The sequence below is a fragment of the Lycorma delicatula genome, chromosome 7 (genome assembly GCF_047948215.1).
Source record: "Lycorma delicatula isolate Av1 chromosome 7, ASM4794821v1, whole genome shotgun sequence".
NCBI lineage: Eukaryota > Metazoa > Arthropoda > Insecta > Hemiptera > Fulgoridae > Lycorma > Lycorma delicatula.
Window position 1 is genome coordinate 54,639,113 of NC_134461.1, and position 23,753 is coordinate 54,662,865.

General features: G+C 28.7%; 1 protein-coding gene and 1 long non-coding RNA gene across 5 annotated transcripts in view; one reads left to right on the forward strand and one right to left on the reverse strand.

Annotated features, from left to right (window-relative positions):
• The window catches only part of LOC142327601 (uncharacterized), a 342,500-nt gene extending 319,019 nt beyond the window's left edge, over positions 1 to 23,481 (forward strand). For all 4 annotated transcript variants that reach the window (XM_075370801.1, XM_075370799.1, XM_075370800.1 and 1 more), the window contains 3 exons: positions 11,256 to 11,279; positions 15,314 to 15,388; positions 23,235 to 23,481. In XM_075370801.1, the coding sequence (XP_075226916.1) occupies positions 11,256 to 11,279; positions 15,314 to 15,387 (98 nt within the window). In that variant the 3' untranslated portion in view covers position 15,388; positions 23,235 to 23,481. The remainder of the gene's footprint in view (positions 1 to 11,255; positions 11,280 to 15,313; positions 15,389 to 23,234) is intronic.
• Positions 1 to 23,753, reverse strand: part of LOC142327603 (uncharacterized) — a 383,769-nt gene that overhangs the window by 254,794 nt on the left and 105,222 nt on the right. The window contains exon 2 of the long non-coding RNA XR_012757025.1: positions 19,686 to 19,727. This is a non-coding gene — a long non-coding RNA (uncharacterized LOC142327603). The remainder of the gene's footprint in view (positions 1 to 19,685; positions 19,728 to 23,753) is intronic.

A 23,753-nucleotide genomic window follows, 5' to 3' on the forward strand; every position in this document is an offset into this window, starting at 1 on the left:
GTTATATACAGGTAAATTTCCGAATAACCGTGATCTGTTAGACCGAGAGTGTACTTAATGCATGAAAATCTTGGGCTTCAAGCTACTAACACCCCGTTTGAATTTTGAAAATCAGACGATTGTTTGCAAAGATATTAAAAGAGCATCTTATTGCACCTCCAAAAACAGCGCCCTAGGGGCACCCCGTTTATTATCAGTTGATGGTGATGACTGGTCTAGGTGCTCGTATACAACAGCACTCTAGTCTCATACGCAGGTCTCGTGCGGACCCCTCGGAGAGTCCATTATTGTTAAACAGAAATTTTTAAATTTACTTAATATTATTTTATTACACACGACGGAACGGAGACCGCATATGCGTTTGGGGTAAGGTATTGTGTGTGTGTGTGTGAGTGGGTGTTACCATTTTCCTCAAAAACTACAGAACCGATTTTGATGCGGTTTTTTTGATTACACATATATCACTTCAGAGCAGATTCTTAGCCATCTTTTACGGTTATAGCCGACAGGGGCGCTGCAGGAGATCTGTTTCTCTAAAGCAGCGGAGCCGATCTTGATGCGGCTTTTGCATTACATAGATATCACCTCAGAGCAGGTTGTTAGATTATTTTTACGGTCATAAGCCGTCAGGAGTCACTGCGGTAGATATGTTTCTTCACAACGGCTTTTGGAGGTTTCTAAGTCTTTCTAATTCCAGCAAGGCTACATTATTGTGTGGATTATTAAATAACTTGCGCTGGTCAAGTATTCTAAACTTATATATATATATATATATATATATATATAATTTTTTTTTCTTGATATTTTTAAGATTAAATATATCTAAAAACCTTCGTAAAGTTATGCCAAGAAACAAAATTTGGTTGCGACTGATCGAGTAATTGTTTATCCCGAACAAATAAAAATCCTCTTCCTTTTTATATAATAGTATATATATACAGATAGATATCATTAATAATATAATGTTTTACATTTTAATTTCTAAATAAAAAACATATATTTCGTATTTAATAATTTTACTATTTCTTTTTTATTGATACTAATTTGTATCAATCGAAATACTCAACTAGTTCAAAATCTGTATTTTTGTTAACTGTTTTTGAGTGGTTGTTTTTTTACAAATTTTTTTTCATAAAAAATTTCTAAAAAAATAATTAGGAAATGGTGCATTAAACTATATTAAAATAGAGTATAAAGATTTCACAATGATTTTCTTTTTGAATAATACTCATTAAAAAATGAAAATTAACAGTTCAGAAACAACAATAATAGTTTTGAAATAAGAAAAGCGTAAAACGATATTTCTATCTAGGAAAAAAAATCATTTTCTCAGTATTTACTTACTATCTTGCTGGGTAGACAAAATAAATTATTCTAATTATCTGTTATAAAACGACTACCAATTCTTTTGTCTATCGAAATCAATGTATTAAACACAAGGGAATTTCTTCAAATGAAAAATAAACATCCGTATCTGAAATCATTGAATTCCAATCAAACAGAGTTGGTTTATCAATTCTTAATGAAGATAACTTTAAACTTTAGGTATGCCATCTATTTGTATAAAATACTGAATGTACTTTATTGAATAAAGTTTATCTATTAGATTTTGATTAAATAAACATATCTTTATGTCTTCATTAATATAAATACCAACCAAGTTTAATTGTTATTTAATCATCAGAAAATGCAGTTGCATTTTCTGATTGATTAAGTAACACAACTATATTTTATAAATCACGTAATAATAATAATAATAATAATATGATAACCCAGTTATTTTTTCAGTTATAGTAAAGTACAAAAAACCCAGTTTCATCAGTTATAAGTAAATCGTTTATTGATATTTCGAAAAAAAGAGTTAATTTTGGATATTTATAGTAATAAATTTTTTTAGCGTTTTCAAGTAAATTTTGGTTATTTTTTTTCAGATCAGTAATCTATGACGTTAAAACTTAAAATATTATAACTTAGTTATTTATCGACGCTTGGAGTCTGGAGATACACAAATTAGATAACATTTTTATTCTTTTTTTTTTTTTTTTTTGCTTGATGAATTAATTCACTACAGAAGCTTTGAAAAGCTTGTACGTAGAAATATAAAAACCGAATTTTATAGCTTATGAAAAATGTCAAGCCTGACCGAAATTTCAACCCGAAACCACAGGATGAAAGGCCGAGTTTCTACCACTCCGCCACAGTGGAGCTTAATTTAATTTGTTTAAATTATTTGTATATTAAAAATAAATGTTATTTTAATTTATAAAAAATTATTATTTTTACTTCCTTGTACGAAGTAAAGGAAGTACTGCGATCGCGAAAAATTTCGGTTTTCAGATTTCAACGGAAATATTCATTTTGACCATTCCTGAATCCATTTTGACTAGTTTCGGCGTAACCTCTGTTACGTACGAATGTATCTCGCATAATTCAAAAACGATTAGCCGTAGGATGTTGAAATTTTGGATTTAGGACTGTTGTAGCATCTGGTTGTGCACCTTCCCTTTTTATTGCAATCCACTGAAACAAAAGTGTCCAAAAAATACCAAAATTTAGGACTTTTTCTGTAGTAATAAGTCCTCATTGAGAGCTTTGCAACGACATAATGGAACTTATTTTCATCGGTTCCAAAGTTATACTCAATGATATTTTAATTAATAAAATATTTAGATCTTACTAGGAGAAGGCAAATCGGTTCGAATCCGACTTCCTTTTCTATTTTTTTCTTTTAACTTATTTTTAATTTAAAGATATATATTTATTAACAATTATTAACCTCTAATTGTAAAATAAAATTACAATAAGAAATAATTCAATCAATTATAACAATAAAAAAAAAAAGAAAAAATCTGAAGTTATCAGTGAAATACAATTTTATGTACTTTTAAGAATATGTATATGCAATTTAATAGGCGTCAAGAAAGTCATGTGGTGTTCACATCAGATTTTTTTTTATATGAACTACTTTTAAATGGAAAATGAACAAAGGCTATTTATCATTATGCTATAAATATAAAGCAACAACGGCTAAAAAACAAAACCCACAAACTGTTTAACTTATCATTCAAAAAATATTTCACTTACTGATTTTCGTGGTGGAATGGTAGCGTCTCGACCTTTTATCCGGAGATCATGTATTCAAATCCCGGTCAGGCATTTTTTATACACTACAAAATTCCATCTTTCTCCCGCGCAAAAGCTTTAAACTTTTGCGGCGAGATCATAAAAAAGTAAATTAAAATAAATTTACTACGGGACGCCGATGAAATCCTATCCAAATTAAAAACAAAACAAAAAATCACCATAACCGTTGCTTCTATTAAAATATAAGAATTAAATATATATTTAAAAAAACAAAACGGTTAGAATTGAGAACCATTATTTATGTGCGTTAAAAATTCATTATTATGTTTATATTTGTCCATATTCGAAGAACAAGCTATTATTTTACAATATGTTCATAAAACCGATATGGACATACGGAATCCAAATTTGGGTACCAACAATAGAAAGATTATTTAACACTTCCAGAATAAATTTGCGAGATTCATAACGCTGGGGCTGTGGTTCGTTCGGAACGCAGAAATCCATGAGTAATTGCGGTTACCTATGTTTGAAAAGAAGTCAATCGATTGGCAACCAACAACAAAAAAAGCTTAATGACCACGTGAACCATCTAGCTGTTAACCTCTTGAACAATTGTGAAGATATTAGGTAGTAAAAGTGTATTTCAAGTAAACTCCTCTATACTTGCTTACTATGATGAAATCTACCTGTGGTTTCTACCTACGAAAGTGATTGTAAATATGATTGTAAATAGGACTTAGATTGTCCATGTCTACTTTAACCTACAAATTTTAAACTTTATTGGCAAAATAAAATATTGATATGAAATTAAATTTAAAAAATAAGTATGTATTCTATAATATATAAAGAAGAATGTATTGGGTCCGTTTGTATTTTATACAGATCTAGTTTTATTCCAATCGTGATAAAATTTTGCACAGTAAAAATTTCAAACAAGAAAAAAATAGTTATCTACATTTCAGTTTGAAAAACTACCCCAAACCCCTTTTCACTCAGTTTAGCCTCTAACCAACCTCAAATTTTGCGATTAAGTTCTCAAAAATTTTGAAAGAAAATAAATTCGTTACCATGGAAACGACTGAATGAAAACTACAGAGAAGCATAAAAACAATATACTAATCAGAAATACGGATTGCTTGAAAATTATCACCATTAGGACACGACCATATCGGAGGCGTCTGTCACATGTTTCCCAAAACAAGTCAGAAACATTCTCGCCGTTATAATCACGAAGCTCAAATCTACTGCGCTCAATCAAATCCACAATGTCTTTCGGATAAATATAAACAAAATTTAAGTGAAGATATTCTCAGGGTTGCACAAAGGGCTAACCCAAATATTGTCTTAGACTACACTGTAAAAATATAAACAAACGTTTATACATCTTGAGAACAAATTTATTTCTATCAATGGTAAAAAATCTCCTGCAGCTTTGTCTGCAGGTGCTAAACCGAAATGGTCAAAAAGCCCTAAATAGGGATATCGTAAAGAAATGTTAAGTAATAGAAGACAATCATCACTGGTAATGACGCAGGAATATTTATCCCTCACACTTCGTTAATACCCAGAGACACAAATACGCCTTTGTGTTCAAACGACTGCACTTTCCCATTCGGCTTGTATTCGCTATAAGGCATAAGGACAATCATCTTGTGTGGCTGGCATTAACTTGGAAAGTCCATGTTTTTCGCACGGCCAATTATACATGGCTTGCTTAAGAGCCGGCACGTCAAATAATTTATTTGTCTGTTCTCCGGACGAACAAATGAAAAAACGTAGTGTATCATCAAGCTTTATAGTAAAACCTTCAAGATAAATAATAATGGTGACGGTATGCCATCTACTTACCACTCGTTCTTCTCTTATATACACATAATTATCAAATAAAAATATGTATTTAAATGAAATCTCCTTAATGAACTTTCGTTCCAAGCTAGTTTTTAATAACTATTTATTTATTTATTTATTTTTTTTTTGAGGGCGAAAGACGCTTTTGTGTTATCATCGCCCGAAATAAAAGCGTTCATAAAGAATTAAAATATGCGTAATATAATAAAAGAAATAAAAATATATAAAATTCAACTAAAAATAAAACTTTACAAACTCCGAGAGAAGATGAAAAAGGGCCTCTTGTTGGATAACAGAAAGACTAAGAACTAACATAAAACCTATAAATTAAAAACTATAACTAACATAAAAAAATAAACATAACATAAAACTAAAATATTAAAAATGAAATAAAACTTAAAACTAATATCATTAAAAACTTATAACTACTAATATCACAGTCGGAATTTTAAAATACGTTAAAATTTATTTAAAATAAAAACAAAAACACAAAATTAGCATAAATATAGAATTTCAAAATACCCGAGAAGGATGTAAGGGCCCCTTCTCGGAAAACAGAATAAAAACAACATAAAAATTAAAAACAAAAGAGACATATTAAAAACTTTACCAAAACAAAAACTATACGCCACAATATCAAATTTTAGATATACGACCAGCATATACAAAGCAGAACAAAGTATGCAATCTACAAGTATATGCTGCACAATCATGGGGCAAATGCATCGTGTTCATAGTGGTGCGTGTCCTGCTGACATCAGGTACTCGTGTTTGACTCTGATATATCCTAATCGTAACCGACAGAGGACCATTTTCTCACACGACGAATTTTTCTGCATGAGGAGTCTCATAGTAAGACAGAATCTTTAATGTGCCGGAGTTTGTTATCAACGGTGGCCGTCCAATCACCTTGCCACTTTGCTTGAAGAGACTGTTTTACATAATTAATAAACTCAGAAGTAGCAACACGAGTGGTGAAGGAGGGTTTTAGCAGAGGAATCTGCACTTTCATTACCTGAAATTCCCACGCGGCTAAGAAATTCACTTGTGTTTTGCGATGATTCAACTCAGCGACTGCATTATAGATTTCAGCGACCAAAGAATGTTTAGAGTAAAAATCTTCTAAAGCTTGGAGTGCACTACACGAATCGCTACAAAAAGGATACGACGGTATTTTGGGTTAATTAAATTTTAATGGGTTGTAATAATATTAATACTTAGCTTATCTAGATGAACGCACAAACATTTAAAAAAGATTACGATTACTAACCGAAGCAGAAATCATTTAATAAATTATCTATATTTTAATAATAATTTAATTTAAAAAAATCAAATTATGAGAGGGGCCAATATGAAAATTATAAGTCATACGTTTAATTTCTTTTTTATTATTTTCACTTGGGCGTCACGTCGAGATAGATTAAAAAGAGACAAAAATGTTTTCATATAAAATTTTTCTTAGTAAAATCACAATCTATTCTAATGTGTAAAGAGGATGAGTGTTTTTTGTTCGGGGTAAACAAAAAACTACCTGATTTATCGCTACTAAATCTTTACTCATGTTCCTTGGCATAAGTGAGAAGGTTTTTGGATATATTTCATCTCGAAAAAAGGAATATATATATATATGTAGTAGTGAAGGTTTGCCGATTAAAGCAAAAACTTTAATAAATTGAATTAATGAACTTTGAACAGGGTTTGAACTGAATGATGCGAAACAATCAAATGAATAATATTACATAATAATAGAATTAAATTTACATTGAATAAAATAATCTATCTATACTATTATATAAAAAGGAAGAGGGTTCTTGTTTTTGTTCGGGATAAACAAAAAAACCTACCGGCTACTAAATTTTTACCGATATTTCTTGGCATAACTGAGAAGGCTTTTGGATACATTTCATCTCGAAAAATCTCTAAAAATATAAATATGTAGTAGTGGAGATTTGCGGTCGAAGTACAAACTTTAATGCATTGTGAGCCGTGAGTGGGTTTGATCTGTGTGAGCTGGCTTTGAACTGAATGATTTAAATATCTAAAAACCAATTTCTAGATTTTGTTTTGAAATTCCGAGTTTTAATGGTTGAAATGGATTTTTGAATTTTCTTTGAATCCCTGTTATTTTTTTAATTTCTTGGTAAAAAATTAAGAAATCAATCTGATTTTTAGCGAGTATAATCTTCACTTCAATAAACCAATTTCTAGATTTTTGAAATTTGACCTTGAAAGGGGATGAAGAAAGAAAGGTAAAAAGATTTTTGAAAAATTATTGTAAATTTTCCCAATCCCGACTATAGTAAACGAGATATTCAGTAAATTTGGGTTTGCAAATACTCTTCTGATAAAAATGTAAAAACAATTTTCGGGAGTTTTTAATTCCAATTTTTTTTAAGAGTGCGAAGGTATACGGCGCTGTAGTTAAAAAAAAAACAGCCAGTACCACCGTTACTGTGTGTGACTGACTGGACCTGCCTCCGGTTACATAAATAATAAACATGAAGTAAAACGACTGACCGCTACAGGAAACGCAAGTAACCGTATAGCGCGGTCGAAGCTGCAATGGGGATTTGGTAATGATATAAAATTCCATAGGCAGGAAAAAAATGACTAGGAAATAAATAGGAATATTATTAATTTTATAACGTTATTAAGAAATAAATTAAGTTTCAAACTTATCGGAAAAAATAACACGAATATTGTTGTCAAACAAAACACACACACACACACACACACACACACACACACACACACACATACACACACACATACACACACACACACACATACACACACACACACACACACACACATATGCACACCCACATGCACACACACACACACACACACACACACACACACACACACACACACACACACACACACACACACACACACACACACACACAACAAACAAATATATTTATTTATTTATTATTATTATTATTTATTAAGTATATAAAAAAGACAAACCAAAAAGCTAATAAAAATCTGAGTCCGCTTTATAATAAAACAAAATCGAACACACCTATAAAAATAATAAAATGGAATGATATAAAGGAAAATCGTCTGTGATTGATTTAACATCATATATTCAATATTTTTATTTTGAACAAAAACAGTTGTAGACAGATAGCTTTCTAGAATAAACGACGAAAGAAATGTCACAGAGATTTTCATAAAGAAGTAGTAATAAAGATAATAATAATAACGAAATACTTCCTTTTCATTGATTTGAAAAGAAAACCCTTTTACTTTACAAGAAAAGAAAATGAGAATTTTTAGCAGCATGGGGTTAGAAAATACAGAATATGGTATGGTAATGATATATTGTTTTTATTATTATTATCATTATTTACACAAACAATTCCGTTTCCAAAATTTAAATAAAAAAAAAATATATATATACATAAGGCAGACAAAATATACACCGTAATGGACTGAATATTAGAACAAGATGATGTGTTTCTTAAACTAACCCACCTGCCTACTTTGCGATGCATAATATTTTTCTCCACCCTTCGTATATGTAAGATATAAATATTATTAGACGTCACTTTCTTGTAAAAGTGGATTTGAATAAATTTTCATCGCTTATAAGTAAATACTACACCTCACAGAATAAATTGACAACAATTATTTCCAAGAAATAACCAGTATTAAGTTTTTCTTCGTTGAAAAATCGTTAAAAAGCGAACTGTGTATTTATACCGTTAGTTATATTTTAAAAAAAAACCTTACAAAAACAACTGATAAAATATTTTATTTTTTTATTTTTAAATTAATATTTTTGTAACCTTTTAACCTATTATAAGGTATTTTACATATATACAATATTACATATTTTATTTTTAGTCCTTTTGAATTCAGGAATGGTAGAGAGTCATTTTTGACCGATAGCAATATATATATATATCTTCAGTTACCGCTCGGCTATTACAATTTTTTTTTAACAGATCTTATTTAACATCCACAAGGTTTTTATATATTTTTACCTCATAAAATTAGATTTCTTAATTTTTTCTAGTTGCCTTTTTTCATTGTCATACTTTTATTTTTTCGGCTGTGATATTATGATAATCGAGTAACCGAGGAAAAATATTGTTATCGGTCAACAATTACCATCTGAGATTTTCTATCACCTGAGATCCCTCTGTGAATTCAAAAGTACTAAAAGTATAACAAAAAATTTTTTTTCTAATGTGAATATACATTTGTGTGAGTAGGTGTCTATTCTACATGTATATTTGTAGAAAGGCTAGTATTACCCGTTTCTAAGACTCTGTTTCTTAGAAACGGATATATCACATCATTAAATCTGAGTACTAACTTATGAATTAAGGAAATTTGAAATAATTTTATGTATGTAGTTATATTAACCTCTGCGATAAAATCTGAAAAAATGGCTTTAGAAATGACCGTAAGAAAATCAGAAAAGCTTTCGAGGTGTTTTGCTATAGGAGAGTTCTAAAGATTGAATGGTTGGAGGTAGTAAATAATGAAGAGGTATTTTCTTAGAATGAATAATTTTTTTTTTTTTAAATTAAAAAGAAAAAAGGAGAGGGAGAAGAGGATGATAGGAATATTTGGATGAGACGATAGAGGGAATAAAATACGAGACGACAAAGAGGATAGCTATGCAACGACAAAAACTGCAAGTCCCACCAATCCTTTGGTTGAGCAAAGGGAAGATGCAAAGAAAGTTTTTTCAAAAACTTAATAACGGATCCCCTTTTTGATGACTGTTTAAGTTTATTCAAATTACCAATTATAATTACTCGAATATTTTTGAATGAAAACATCAAAAAGATTCTAAAAACATGCCCTATTAACTGCGTACATAATTTTTTTCTCATTTTCTCCCCCGATGTTTGCATTTTCTACTGTACGATTTCCCAGTTATTAACTATTTTCATGTAATAGTTATTTCAGTTAAGAATAGTTAAGAACAGTTAAGAAATAGTTGTTAAAAGTAAAAAAATAGCTTCGTTAAAAACTGTAAGGTTGACAAACAGTAAACTTTCAGAAGAAAATTATTCTTATTGACTCTGGTACGATGATGTCAACATCCTGACTCTCCGTAGGGAAAGACACACCGCCTTATGACAATCCCGGTCGCCACACTACCCCGTCTGTTACTAACCCTGATGGACTTTATTAGAGATCGTTTTTTAAAACCTGTGAACTTTATAAGATGTCAATAAGTCTTGATGATACGTCATCAATCTGGCCCCTGTCAGGATGCCACCGATACGCCTCGGCAGACATTTCCATCAGTGCATTTACTCAAGCTATTATCGCCTTCGTATGGCCTCTTCCAGCCACGACCCTCTACCAAAACTTACAACCCTCAAACTATCAAATTAACTAATTCGCCTTAAAAATGACCTTGAGAAAGTTAAAAGACTTGAAGCTTTCGAAGTGTTTTGGTAGAGGAGAGTTCTAAAGATTCTATGGTTGGAGATAGTAAATAATGAAGCGGTATTTTTTTAGAATACATAAAATGTAAAAAAAATTAAAATAAAAACAATGTGAGGGGACAGACCATGACAAAAATATTTGGATGAGATCATAGAGGAAATAAAGTACGAGACGACAAAGAGGATAGCTATGTAACGACAAAAACTGTAAGACCCACCAATCCTTAAAAAAAAATAAAAAAAGATTTCACCCAAAAATTCTTCCTATATCTATCAACAATTTAGTAACAACATAAGTCAATAATTTGGTCAATATTTTTCCTAATAGTTTCAATACGTTTAACTCTTGCAGTAATTAATTCAGCGGCTATTTTAAAATAGCTTTTTTCAAACATAATTTCTACAAATTCAAATAATGATTTTAATAGTTACATCCTACATATTTCTATTATTAATTGAACTAGATCAATAGTGCCAACAGGTTTACCAAAAATTCTCAAATTAAACGATTATTCAGAAACATTAGTTGTTTTTCAAATAATTATCATATATATTTTATCTTTACATGTATCATCCTAGCGTAAAATCAAATAGTAAGGCCAAGTAAGTAGCTTAGTTAAGTTTTTTTCCAAAAATAGTGATTTTTGGAACCGTTAACAGTAAATAAAAGACGATTATACTCGTTTTATGATTTAAGTTATTAATATTTAACTCATCGGTAAAGATATAATCGATCTAATATAATAAAACAGAGGAAGCAAAGGATACGTTATGCGTTTTAATAAATTAAAAATAGAAGCTGATGATACGGCAACATATTACGTTAAAATATATTTCTATAAAAGTATTATTGTACTACTGTGTAAGATTGTAAATAACGAATTTGTTTTTGTTTCGCAGGAAGCCAAGAGAGTTTATCAAGCAGTAAGTATGTAGAATAATTTTAATTTATTCAAATAGCATGTATTTATTTATCATTATATACAAGGGATAACGTTAAAATACTATTTACACATAAAAACACTCTGACACTTTAATGCAGACGTATTTACACCGTTATTCTGCAGAGTACCGAAGGAGTTTCGGGAATATACGATTTAAAAATTAAATACCATGACCTCCATTTCTTTTTCTTTTGGTAATTCTTTATAAGTCTAATATACAGTAGATCTTGGTTACAAATGCGTTCACTAATCCAAATCTCTTGGATTTTATACTCTTACACCTGTTTTATCCAAGGTTCTTATTCTCACTTCTCTCTAAGTGAAAGTAAAATTAAACAGTCTTTAATTAGACGAATTTCGTTAAGAGAAAATTTTAATGAGGAAACGTTACTTCTGATAATGGATAATTTAACCTAATATACGATGAATATTGGTAAACGGTGAGAGATATTTCTTAGGTTTATGGTCAAATTACATCATTTCAAATCAAATTTGTTATTAATTTTTTTTAATAAAAATTTCCATATTAAAATTTTCCACAGATAACATCATTTAGTAGAAATTTTAATAAAAACTTATATCATAGATTATGAAATTCCAAAATTATACGGTAGAAACTACATAACTATTATTTGAGAATATATGTATAATGATTCACGAATAATGTAACAAACGTTCAGGACATGTTTTAATGGGGAAAATAAAAAAAGTAAGTTATAAACATAAATTTGGAACGCTTCGATAAGGAGCGATGTCTAGTGAAAGATTTCGGCCTGATTTCTACGCCATCGGTAAAATTAAGTTACACTGGTATTCTTTGTACCCAAATTAAAAGGTAAATTTAGTGTTTTTTATAAGAAATTTGACCCGAAAAAATAGGTCCCAGATCTGTATATAATAATACATATAACATACGTATATACATATGTTATAAGTATTATTATACTCAATAAGTATTTCTCGATAAGTTATATAAATGTGTATATATAATTCTATAACAAGCAGAAAAAATATATAAAAAAATCTTCATCTTAAAATAGAGATAATTAAATAAATTTCAGAAAATAAATTTAGTCTAGGAGGGCAAGACATATTCATAACACAAAATAAAAAAAAATAAAAATAAAAAGTGAAGGCAATTAATTAAACCCCTCACAACAAAAAATCTCCGACTCCCCAAACGATCATAAACGATACCAATCAAATAAAAAAGACCTGAAGAAACAAAACCATGAGCAACTTTGAAAGATAAAGATCCAATAAACCTTAAACCAGTTATAGTAAATAATCCACAAAAAACCAATCTTATATGGCATACAGAAGAATAAGCAACAAGAACCTTTAAATCTCTTTGAATTATACAAAATAATCTAATATAAAAACAACCAAATAAACAAACACTAATAAACAAATAACCATAATCAACTAAAAAATAATAAATATAGCCCAAACAACGAATAAACCCATAGCCCCCCAATTTCAACATGATACCAGCTAAAATTACTGAACCTGACGTAGGAGCCTCTACATGTGCTTTAGGCAACCACAAATGAAATCCAAACTAAGGAAACCTGATTAAAAAATAAAATAAAATAATAAATATTAAATAATTATTTAAAAGAAAATCAAAAAATAAATAATTAAAATAACCATAAGAACTATTTAAATAAAAAATTCTAAACAAAAGGAGAAAAAAACCAAAAAGAGTATTAAAAAAAATCCCCCTCTCAAGCGCTCAGGTTGATACCCCCTGCCAAAAACTAATAAAAACACAGGAATCAATCTGCACTCAAAGAAGAAATAATATATATAATAATAATAATATATATAAAAATAATATATATATATATATATATAAATACTTATCGAGAAGTCCGGGATAAAACACAAAAGGGGGTCAAAAACAACTTACTTAATGTTTAGATTAAAATAACTACGTTAATGAGTAATAAACACAAAGGTTTTAAACAAAACTTGTAGAGAATTTAATTCCGAGTGAAATAGTATGAATAAACTTACAGAAACTAATTACAAATATGAGAATTTTGAAGTTTATTAAAAACAAAAGTTATAAAGCATTGTTAGATGACATACAAAAACTACTCCAATCACTTATTTAAATGTTTATTGTTGTTCAAATGCAATACAAAATACTTAATTGTTGAAAACAGCTGTTAGTATTGCCAAATTATACAATAAATTATTTCAAACAAATTTAGATAACAAAAAAATATAATTTTGTATAAAATCATTTTTTCACATACCAACAAATTTATTATAAATTCATTTTTATTACGTATCCGAGTGTTTTTGGAGTCACTTCTCCATCATCACGAATTATTTGAAGGTATTAATTTAATATTCAAGTATATAATTTTTTACGTATAATTATAATTAAATTTAAGTTAAAATTGTGTTACCTTCATAAAAGTCGGTTGCCAATTAAAAAAAATAATAAACAAAAACAAAATCCACCATCCATCGATTAAATTTAGATAAAATTAATTTGCAATTAGTTTTAAAGATGTGTAATAATTTTTTTTATTCAATTTGCCTTTTTTTAAAAGTTTTTATTGTTCTAAAATATTTAAATCTTTTGTGATATTAAAAATTTGTTTAATACCTACTTAAAATTTCCCACATTTTGATAAGTTTTATTTTTAATAAACGTCGACATTATTTTATTTTGTATTTATTTTTTGTACATTTTATTCAAAGTATTTTACTCAGAATTAAATTCTATACAAGTTTTATTTAAAATTTCTAAGTTTATGACCATTTAACAAAGATATTTTACGCCAAACATAAAGTAGTGTTTTTTGAACCCGATCTTTTGTCTTTTAACCCAAATTTCTCGAAAAAATATAGTATTGGAAAACATATTTTCAATTTTTTAACTCAGATTTTATATAAAAATACTAAATTTACTCCTCCAAGTCTATCTCAGTTTTACTAGAAGAACGTAAATCAAGATGAATCTTTCGCCGCCAATACTCGCTAACAAAGAATTTCCGAACTACGTTTGTAAGAAATGTTTTCTTTATTTTTACCACTACAACATTTTTTGAAAATATTCATTAATTGCTGTATAACATAATAAAAGGAACTAGCATAATATTTACTGCAAAAGTTGTAACAAAAAATATCTGATCCTGCATAAAACTTATGTTTACTTTTGTTATACGAAATTCACAATCCTAATTAGTCAACTACATTTATTATAATTATTTTTAATTATTGCTTTCGACCTTATAATTATAATGTTAACATTATTTTAATGTAATAAATATGAAAATTACACTGTACTTAGCAAATATTTTAAGATTATAATCTTAATTTTTGAAAGAAATTATAAATAATTTACCTAAGGCCAAACGTGAAACAGTTATTACTGGCTTATAAAAACATAGATTTTTCCGTCACAAAATATTTAATAAGTTTTCACACGCAAAACATCAAAGCACGGAGGAAAATATTTACCTTCAAAATAATACAGTAATATATAGTATTTATTATTAAAGCTACTTTAAACTTTATTTTTTATTATTACTCGTATTTTCAAATTTACGAAGTAATTTAAGGTATTGAGATTAAATAATTCTTTTATTTGTAAAAATTTATTTAAAAAGATATTATATTATGAAAATACTTTTTCATAAGCTTTTTATAAAATCATATATTTTGCTTTCTTCCTTCGTAGCCATTTGATTTACCGCCGATTCGTTTCTATTGTAATGGGAAACACCCATTTATTGTTATTTTTTTTTAATTTTTGCCACTTTAAAAAAAAAAGTCCTATTACATACGCTTTGCTGGAAACAAAATCAGATTTTTCTAATTTAAAAACTAAATTATGAGAAATACTGGTAATTTATTTTATAAATATGCAGCAAATGAAATCTAAATTCAGATTAAATTCAAACAAAAATTGCATGTAAATTTTAAAAAACTACATTTTTTTTCCTATATAATATATATATAGTTAATTTTAGTTTTCTACCGTTCATTTTACAGAAAGTGTACCAAACTTAACTTGCAGAACTACAACATATATTATATTATTATTAGCTGGATTTGTAACGACTTGAGGTAAGCATTTTTGACATACCATACAATATATATATATACAAGGTGTGGCTATTAAATAACGAGACTAATGGTGTAAAATATTTTATTTTAAATTCATACATATTTAGTTATTATGCCCTCAAATATACATCCCTTCTCTATCACTCCCACGCTTCATGGGGAATTCTTCATTGTTGTAAATAGTGTTGGAAGTCTTCTTCTGTGAGCTCTTTCATGATGCGTGCCGCTTTCCCTTTCACAACTTCAGCGGTCTGAAATCTTGTTCCTGTTAACGTAGATTTGACCTTGGGGAACAGATAAAAGCCACATGTGCCAGGTCAGGTGAATAAGGCGGATGCTCTATACTAGGATGTTATACTTCGCTAGAAACGTCTTGACAGACAATGCAGTGTGAGCCGGTGTGTTGTCCTGATGAAGAGAACCCATGACCTGTTCTTCCAAAATTCGGATCGTTTATTTCTTATTTTTTCACGGAGTTGAGCATGGATCTGAAGGCTATTTTGATAAATAGTTTGATCTTCAGGAACCCAGTGAATTCAGTGAGCCCGTTTATGTCGTGGAAGGGGATCAGGGCGAACATCATCTTCAACGTCTTCTCAACCATCTTGGAGACGCTTAAACATTCAAAAACTCACGCGCGTGATAAAAATTCATTGTTATATACGTTTTATAATAAAAGATAAGTTTCAGTACTGGTTTTTCCAAGTTTCATATGAAATTTCACAATTATTTGCTCTAATAAAACACTTATTTTTCGGCAAACCAAAAAACAGATGTTATCCAAACGAAGCCCGCGGCCACACTAATATGTCTACAGAACTGGAGTGGCAACAATTAAAAGAGAAGGCTACACGCTACACAGCTGTCGGTGGTAAGAATTTGGCGCATGCGCAGTTCTTCTGTAGCAGCATTAGTCTCGTTTTTTAATAGCCACATCTCGTATATATACATTTTCATTATAATTTTACTTATTATACTACTATTAGTTTAGTTTCGACACAAATATATATATAAATATATAAAAGTAATGACCTATATTTAAAAAACCAGCGGTCTTAATCTCTTAAACGTAGGCTCAGTCGACAGGAAACATATCAAAACTTTTTCCGTATATTACCAAGATCAGCGGAATACGTATGCGCAGGCAAGCACAATGCAGTTGTGAGATGTGGACCCCACAACAGAAGGTTCAGTGTGTGCTTCGTTAAAGTTGTTTCAATCAGTTACGCGTGTTCAACGGTGTGTACGAACTGAATGGAATATCGATCCAAGCGTATCCTCCTGTTTCTGTATATTCTCCTGTATCCAAGTATATTCGTTAGTGGGATACGACTTTAAGAGGGACTGGAAGCTTGGTTTTAGAAAGTGGAAGTCATCCAAAACTTTATATTAGTGACGAAACTGTGGATAATATACGCAATGCATTCACTGCCAGTCCTGGAAAGTCAATTAGACGGGCTAGTTACGAATTGAAAATTCCTCATTCCACTGTTCACGACAATGTTCATAAGCGGCTCCGTTTGCAAACGTACAAATTACAACCCCTTCATACATTAACCAAATGATCTCCCCCTACTATATTAGTTTGCTGCAGAGAAATATATCATGTCAAAAGCAATCCTAATTATCTTGATACGTTGTTATTTAGTGATGAGACAAACTGATGAGACTTGATACGTGCGAGAAAGTTAACAGATACAACTGTCGAATTTGAGGTGTTCAGAATCCCTAAACAGTAATGGATAATGAAAGGGCCTACGATTGCATTATGAGTCGGCTTATTTGCGTAAACGTATTTCCCTGACCTTGGGAGTATACAGAACAAATCTTGGAGATATTTTCTGTCGATTGAGCCACGTTTAAGAGACGCCTTCACTGAGACAAATTTGTAAAGCTTAAAGAAAATATTGTACGAGTATTTTTAGAAAATTTTCTTAAAACTATTCCCCCACCTTTAAAAAAATATATTCTATATTCTGTTTTTTAGCACGAACATTTTTAATTTTTATTGTTAATAGTCAAAAAGTGTGTAGAAAGTCATTCAATAATTTGATAGGTTTTTCATTTTAGGTTAAGATTTATATATTTTTTTGTTTTGTTTTTAAAATTGATTTGACATACATATACAGTCGTGTACTTCTTTTTTATATTGAAAATTATATTTTATGTTGAGAATATATTAATAAGCTTAATATTCTATAAGCTTTATTAATTAAACATTAAAATGAGCCCGCTATGTTGATGAAAGTAAGTATAACTATGTATTTAATTGATGAAAACTAATTGCCATCAACGTTTTATGTTGAATTAAGATAAAATAGAACGAACGACGCACAAAGAATTCATACATATTGATGAGAAAGAGACTAAAGTTTTACCAAGATTACAAAGATAACTCATTTTAAAAATTCAAATAAATAAAAGTTATTTTATTTAAATACGCAATTAGACCGGTCTATCAATTATCTTGATACAGACGAGTCTATTACGATTTAAATTGAACATTTAAATTCTTATTGTGTACCGTATTGATTCGAGTACCCCCGCCCGCGAATAAGCCCCGCATCTCGATTTTCCGGACCGAAATTCTAAAAAAAAAATTGAGTATATACTCGTATTTTAAAGTGCAACAGATATGATAAAAAAATACATAAATACGACAATATTCAGAAAGTAAAGCACTTAATTCGTTAATTTAAATTACAATATTAATATTACATTAATAATTAATTACCGTAGGTACTAGTTTAGTTCAGAATCAGTAGGCCAGTAAAACGAAAAGAAAGTCTCATGTTGAAAAGGATCATTTCAATACACTTTTTAATATCGGATTTTGTTTTTAATTAATCACAGTCACTGTCAATGTCTGTAGAAGAGTTACCGGTAGTCTCCACGTCACTGTGCCAAAGGTGATCGTCTTCACTACCATCAAGTTCATTAGATATTCCGGATTTTTTTAAACTTTTCCTTACTAATTCCGTGGAAATACCTTCCCAAGTATCTTTTATCCAAACACAAATCCGGTTAAAATCTGGGAGTTTATTCTTCCTGTAGGCATGAGAAAGAAATTTTCATCAGCTATCCATTTACTGTACAGTTGTTTTAATACAGATTTGAAAGGCTTATTAATGCAGACATCTAGTGGTTGCAAATCATTTTGTGCAAAAAATCGTGTTATCCATCCACGACTTGCTTTAAAAACAACTTTATTCAATGATTTAGCGATTTCACGAGCATATGATTGACACATTTCTGTCGTGACAGCAAAACCGCATTTCCTTTTTTCCGTAACAGTCATACAATTTTTTTTTTATGTCTGTATTTTGATTTTAAGCCACGAAAAACCATTTTATTACCAGTGCCTTTCACCAAAAGTTGTTTCTTCTTACCCCAGTCTCGAATGCATCTTTCATCTACGTCAAATTTTCTTCCTGCCGCCTGATTTCCAAGTTTTCAACCTCTTCTATAACACGCAGTTTTTCATTTACTGTAAAAGATCGTAGACGCTGTCCTTTTGTACTCATTTTAATGCCGTAATTAAAATAAATCACCGTACTAAACTTTACATGATAAACTAAACAGATAAAATGCACATAACCGTCCACATATACAAACAGTACAATGACTATGGCGAATAGACAAGACGTCGATGGGTATCTGATACTGTAACTGTAGTGTCATTAGAACCGGATGCAGCCTATACAGAATGAATCAGTTTTATAAAAACACCGTAACTTCGTTCGTATCGATAATATGAACAGAATGTTAATAATTAAGGGTGTATTCTGTATAAGGAGCATCCGGTATTGATAAACGAAAGCCTAAAGTAACTATATTTATGTGATTGAATTTAGGTACTTCTAAGAAAACGTTTACTTAACATAAATTATCCTTGCTAAAGGCTATGTTTCAAGTAAGCCCCGCACCCTTATTTTTTCTCTCCAATTCAAAGAAAAAAGTGAGGGAGGTACTCGAATAAATACGGTATTTAATAAACCAAACTAAAAAAAAATAACGTGATGTTGCATGAAAAACTTAAATCAATGCAAATTTAAAAATCATGTAGATTAATTATTAACAAGAAACCGCAGAGTAGTTTAATAAATAGGTAGTGAAATATCGAACGAATATCAGAAATGTTATCTAATCACATAATTAATAAATAATTATTTTAAGCCCGAAAGCTTACCACAAAGGTAATAGATATTAAAAATGGAATTACAAAAAAAGAACATTATTAAAAAGGAAAAGTTTTACTTCTATAATACTCATACATTAACATAAATATATAACTTACCCAAATAATGATAGATGAAGGAAATCGATCGATGCAGATTATCTGGAAAAATAAACACAGATTAATCATTTTTGATTAACGAAAGTGAATAAAAACTATACATTGTATGTATGTCATTATTAAAGAATAATAATTACATTATTATACAGAATAATGGCATTTGGTTTTTGTTTGAAATAACTGACACTTTTATTAAGCGTGTCATATATAAACTCGTACTTCACTCGACTGCGATAGGAGTCGAGTGATTTATTTAGGAGTGAGGTAATTTATTTAGGTGATAACTTTGTTTCGGCCAATGTAACTCTCCAGAAAGGTAGAATCGATGTTTATGAAACAAGTGTAAATGATTTTTTCACTTGTGAGTGTCACTAGTACATGATGATTGACGGTACATCCAATTTTCTTCTATGCTAAAAACCCAAACTTTTTACCTAATAATCGATTTGTGAATCAAGTAAAAGTGTTACGTACACACTGGTCTTCTAAACAGATTTTTTTTTTGCAGAGGTGCAACTAGAATACCATTTTTAAATAGAATCTAATTTTATTTTCATAGTTTATCAAAAGTTTTATATCAATGAGGTTTACGTAATGACAACCAAGTGGAAACACGCAAATCTAATGGTTACTGAGATAAAAATTAGGTTAACTCTTTTTCAATTTCTATAAAAATGTATAGTTAATTTTAACAGTGATAAACTATGTATTCGAAATGTATAAATCTTACATATTAATAATATATATGATTTATCATCACATATTGTAAAGTTCTTTTTTTTTATATTTTATCAGTCACTGCTTTGCATTTATGGCCTTTTCTATATATGTATATATACAATTGAAAATAATGGATTGTATTAATAAAAACCAGTATTATTAAATATAGAATAAATAAATAAATAAAGCATCAATAAATAAAAATCATAATTTTTATATAACTATAAACAAAACATTTTTATATTCATTATTTCTGTTTAGGAAGTTACGCAAATGAATTCTATTGTTATTATAATGGCTTCTCCATAAAAATAATATACAGTATTAATTTTTATTATATAATACGTGCGTTCAGTATAATTTTACTAGAAATAATCGTGAGAATGTATAAAATTTAATTAATTTAAAAACAATAATAATGTGTTTTAAGAAAGCGATATACAGAATCTTTTACAACCAAATTGTTTTTATCGATATTAAACAGCGTCTTACTGAGAAAAAAAATTTAACTCATACGATTTCAAAATATTCATTTACTTTTGACATCATAACAGTATACTAAATATAAGTAAAAATGAATAAAAAATTGTTATTAATCACAATTAAAACCGAATTAAAGTTAATTTTAAGCACAATTTTATTTCAGACTTTTATTCGACTGCATTGTGAAAATAGAACATTAACATTACCATTTCAAAAGAGGTATCGTAAAGGATAGCATTTCAAAACATTAAATTTATTTTTACTTTCCTGGCAAATATAGAGATAATAGCAAAATTAAGGGGAACGCATGATGATCATATCAAAAATGGGGTATCGGCTTTTTCAAATCTTTACATTTTAGGGTCCAGCTAGTTCATCTAGAATAAAAAACAATATATGTAGGTGCGTACGTACACGTATGTGTGTTGTAGTGCTTTTGGACTTATATTTCAGAAAGGTCTGAACCGATTTTCTTCAAATTTTGCTCAAATATTTCTATATATTGATCGTTGATCAAAATATTTTTTTTTAATTTTTTAAGGGGTGGGGTGATATCACGGAAAACCAGCTTCGATTTTATTCAAAGGAATTTTAGAGAAAACGTTATTAAAGCAAATTTGTTACATACAGTGCATATATGATAATAAAAAAAAGGTTTTTCAAAAATCAACCCCCGCCTTATACCATTGAAATATATGATTTTATTTATTTTTCTTTACATCCCCTCAGTTTGCATATTTTTCAAAAATGTTTTCGAAGGTTTATACTTCATATATAGAGCTATCAAGGAATTTCTATAATTTTTTTTTTAACTCACAATGGTTTTTTCAATTTTTATTTATTTTTTTCATGTTTGTCCTCAAATCTTGCATCCTTAATTTAACATACTTCCTGACACTGCTGATTGATGAAATTGTGCAGAGTTATTAAGATCAGATGATAATATAATATCCCACCGTTACTTTTGCAAACATCCCCCCCCCGTACGTTGGGGGGTGGGGGGGAAATTACGGATGCGGGTGTAAAAAATTGCAAAATATGCAAAAAGGCTAACGGGGATTTAAACCCAAGTTAACCTACTAATTAAACTCGTACAATGTATGATGGATAATAATTTTATTAATATATGACTAGAAAGTACAAAGCAAGTTTTTAAAAATTTTAAAACTTTTTTTTGTAGTATTATTTTAAATTATATATCCCGGAACTAAAGGCGGAAATTATTTTTTAATCTTTATCACAGTTGTAGAGGATAAATAATAAAATTATATCAATAATTATTTTATTTTGGTAAAATACCCCAAAATATTCTCATTTGAGGAGTTTTATTACAACGTATTTATATCCTCTTAAGTAAGAATAATTTTAAATTAAATTTCTGTTAATTTTAGAAAAATTCTTTAACAAATCATTATAGAACTTGTTATTTTTTAATTTTAATAATATAAAAAATATTTTTTTTTTTTAAATAATACAATTTTAAATACCAAAATCATTTACAAATGAACACTTTGCAAAAATGTTAAGCTCCAATGGTGCGCAATGTAAAGTACATTGTTGGCATTTTTATTTATTAATTATTATGAAAAACTGATTCATTATTCATAAGAATGAAATTACTAAACAAGAATAAACATATGAAAATTAATTATAGATTATGCAATTTAACTTATATTTGGTCTACTTAGAAAAAAAATGTAAATGAAATAATTTCAAAACTTTAACATCCTGCCAAGATGTCGTCAAAGTTTAGTTTTACTAAGATTAAGAACATATAGCCTCTATGCGATAAATAAACTAAGATGTAAAAAAAAAAAAAAATTGGAATGTTTCCATTAAATCTACAAATAAATAATACATTTTTTCTTTTTTTTTTGAATTTATGAATATGATATTAGGTTTCGTTGTTGAAAACAAACTATACATTTTCATTCCTATAAAATATATTATCTTATCCTCATGACTAATCATGATTTACAAATATTTTGGGTAAATATACTGAAACAAATTTACGTAATACGTATATTTTTTCCACAAAACTTTTATTTGAACCTACGAAGGGAAACATCTGGTAATATCTAACAGTTATTTTATGTTTTTCCTTGCATTTTAATATATTTCAACCTAATACGGAAAACTATGTACCTATATTTTACGCATAATCTAGGCGGTTACACTGATTTCCGAATTCCTTTCTCCCTAATAATTTAAATTATTCTCTCATATTGACGATACATATAATCTTAAAATAATATCTACTTACGAAACCACAAAAAAAGACTTATAATACATAAAATAGTTAATGTTATTAATTGTAAACATTTAAATTTATTTTGTTTGTTTCAGAATTACATGAAATCAGATAACGCGAAGAAAATATAAAGGAATTTTAATTCTAAAAATTAGATGAAAAGAGTTACAATGTATAATACCAAAGAAGATAAAGCAAAGACTATATTTTAAATTTATGAACCATAAAAGAGCGAATTACTAACATTTGCTTGTACTCTGACTGTGATCTCATTTTATTAATATTATTAGCTTTTTTAAGATTATTTATTATTACAAAAAATATATATGTATAAATAAACATAAACTAATATTAAAACTTATTATAAAAATAAAATTGTAAAAGATTTTTTTGTATATAAAATAATATGTAATTAAATACTTTTTTCAAATACTGTGTAAAAATTTGCAAAAAGTAATTATACATGTCGCTCATCGGTAACTATATATATATATAAATATATATATATTTTTTTTTGCCTTCGGGACCACCGTTAGGTACTACTTAAGAGGATGAGATAAATGATTTTAGCGTGCGAAAATGCCATGCCTGACCGGGATTCAAACCCCGGAATA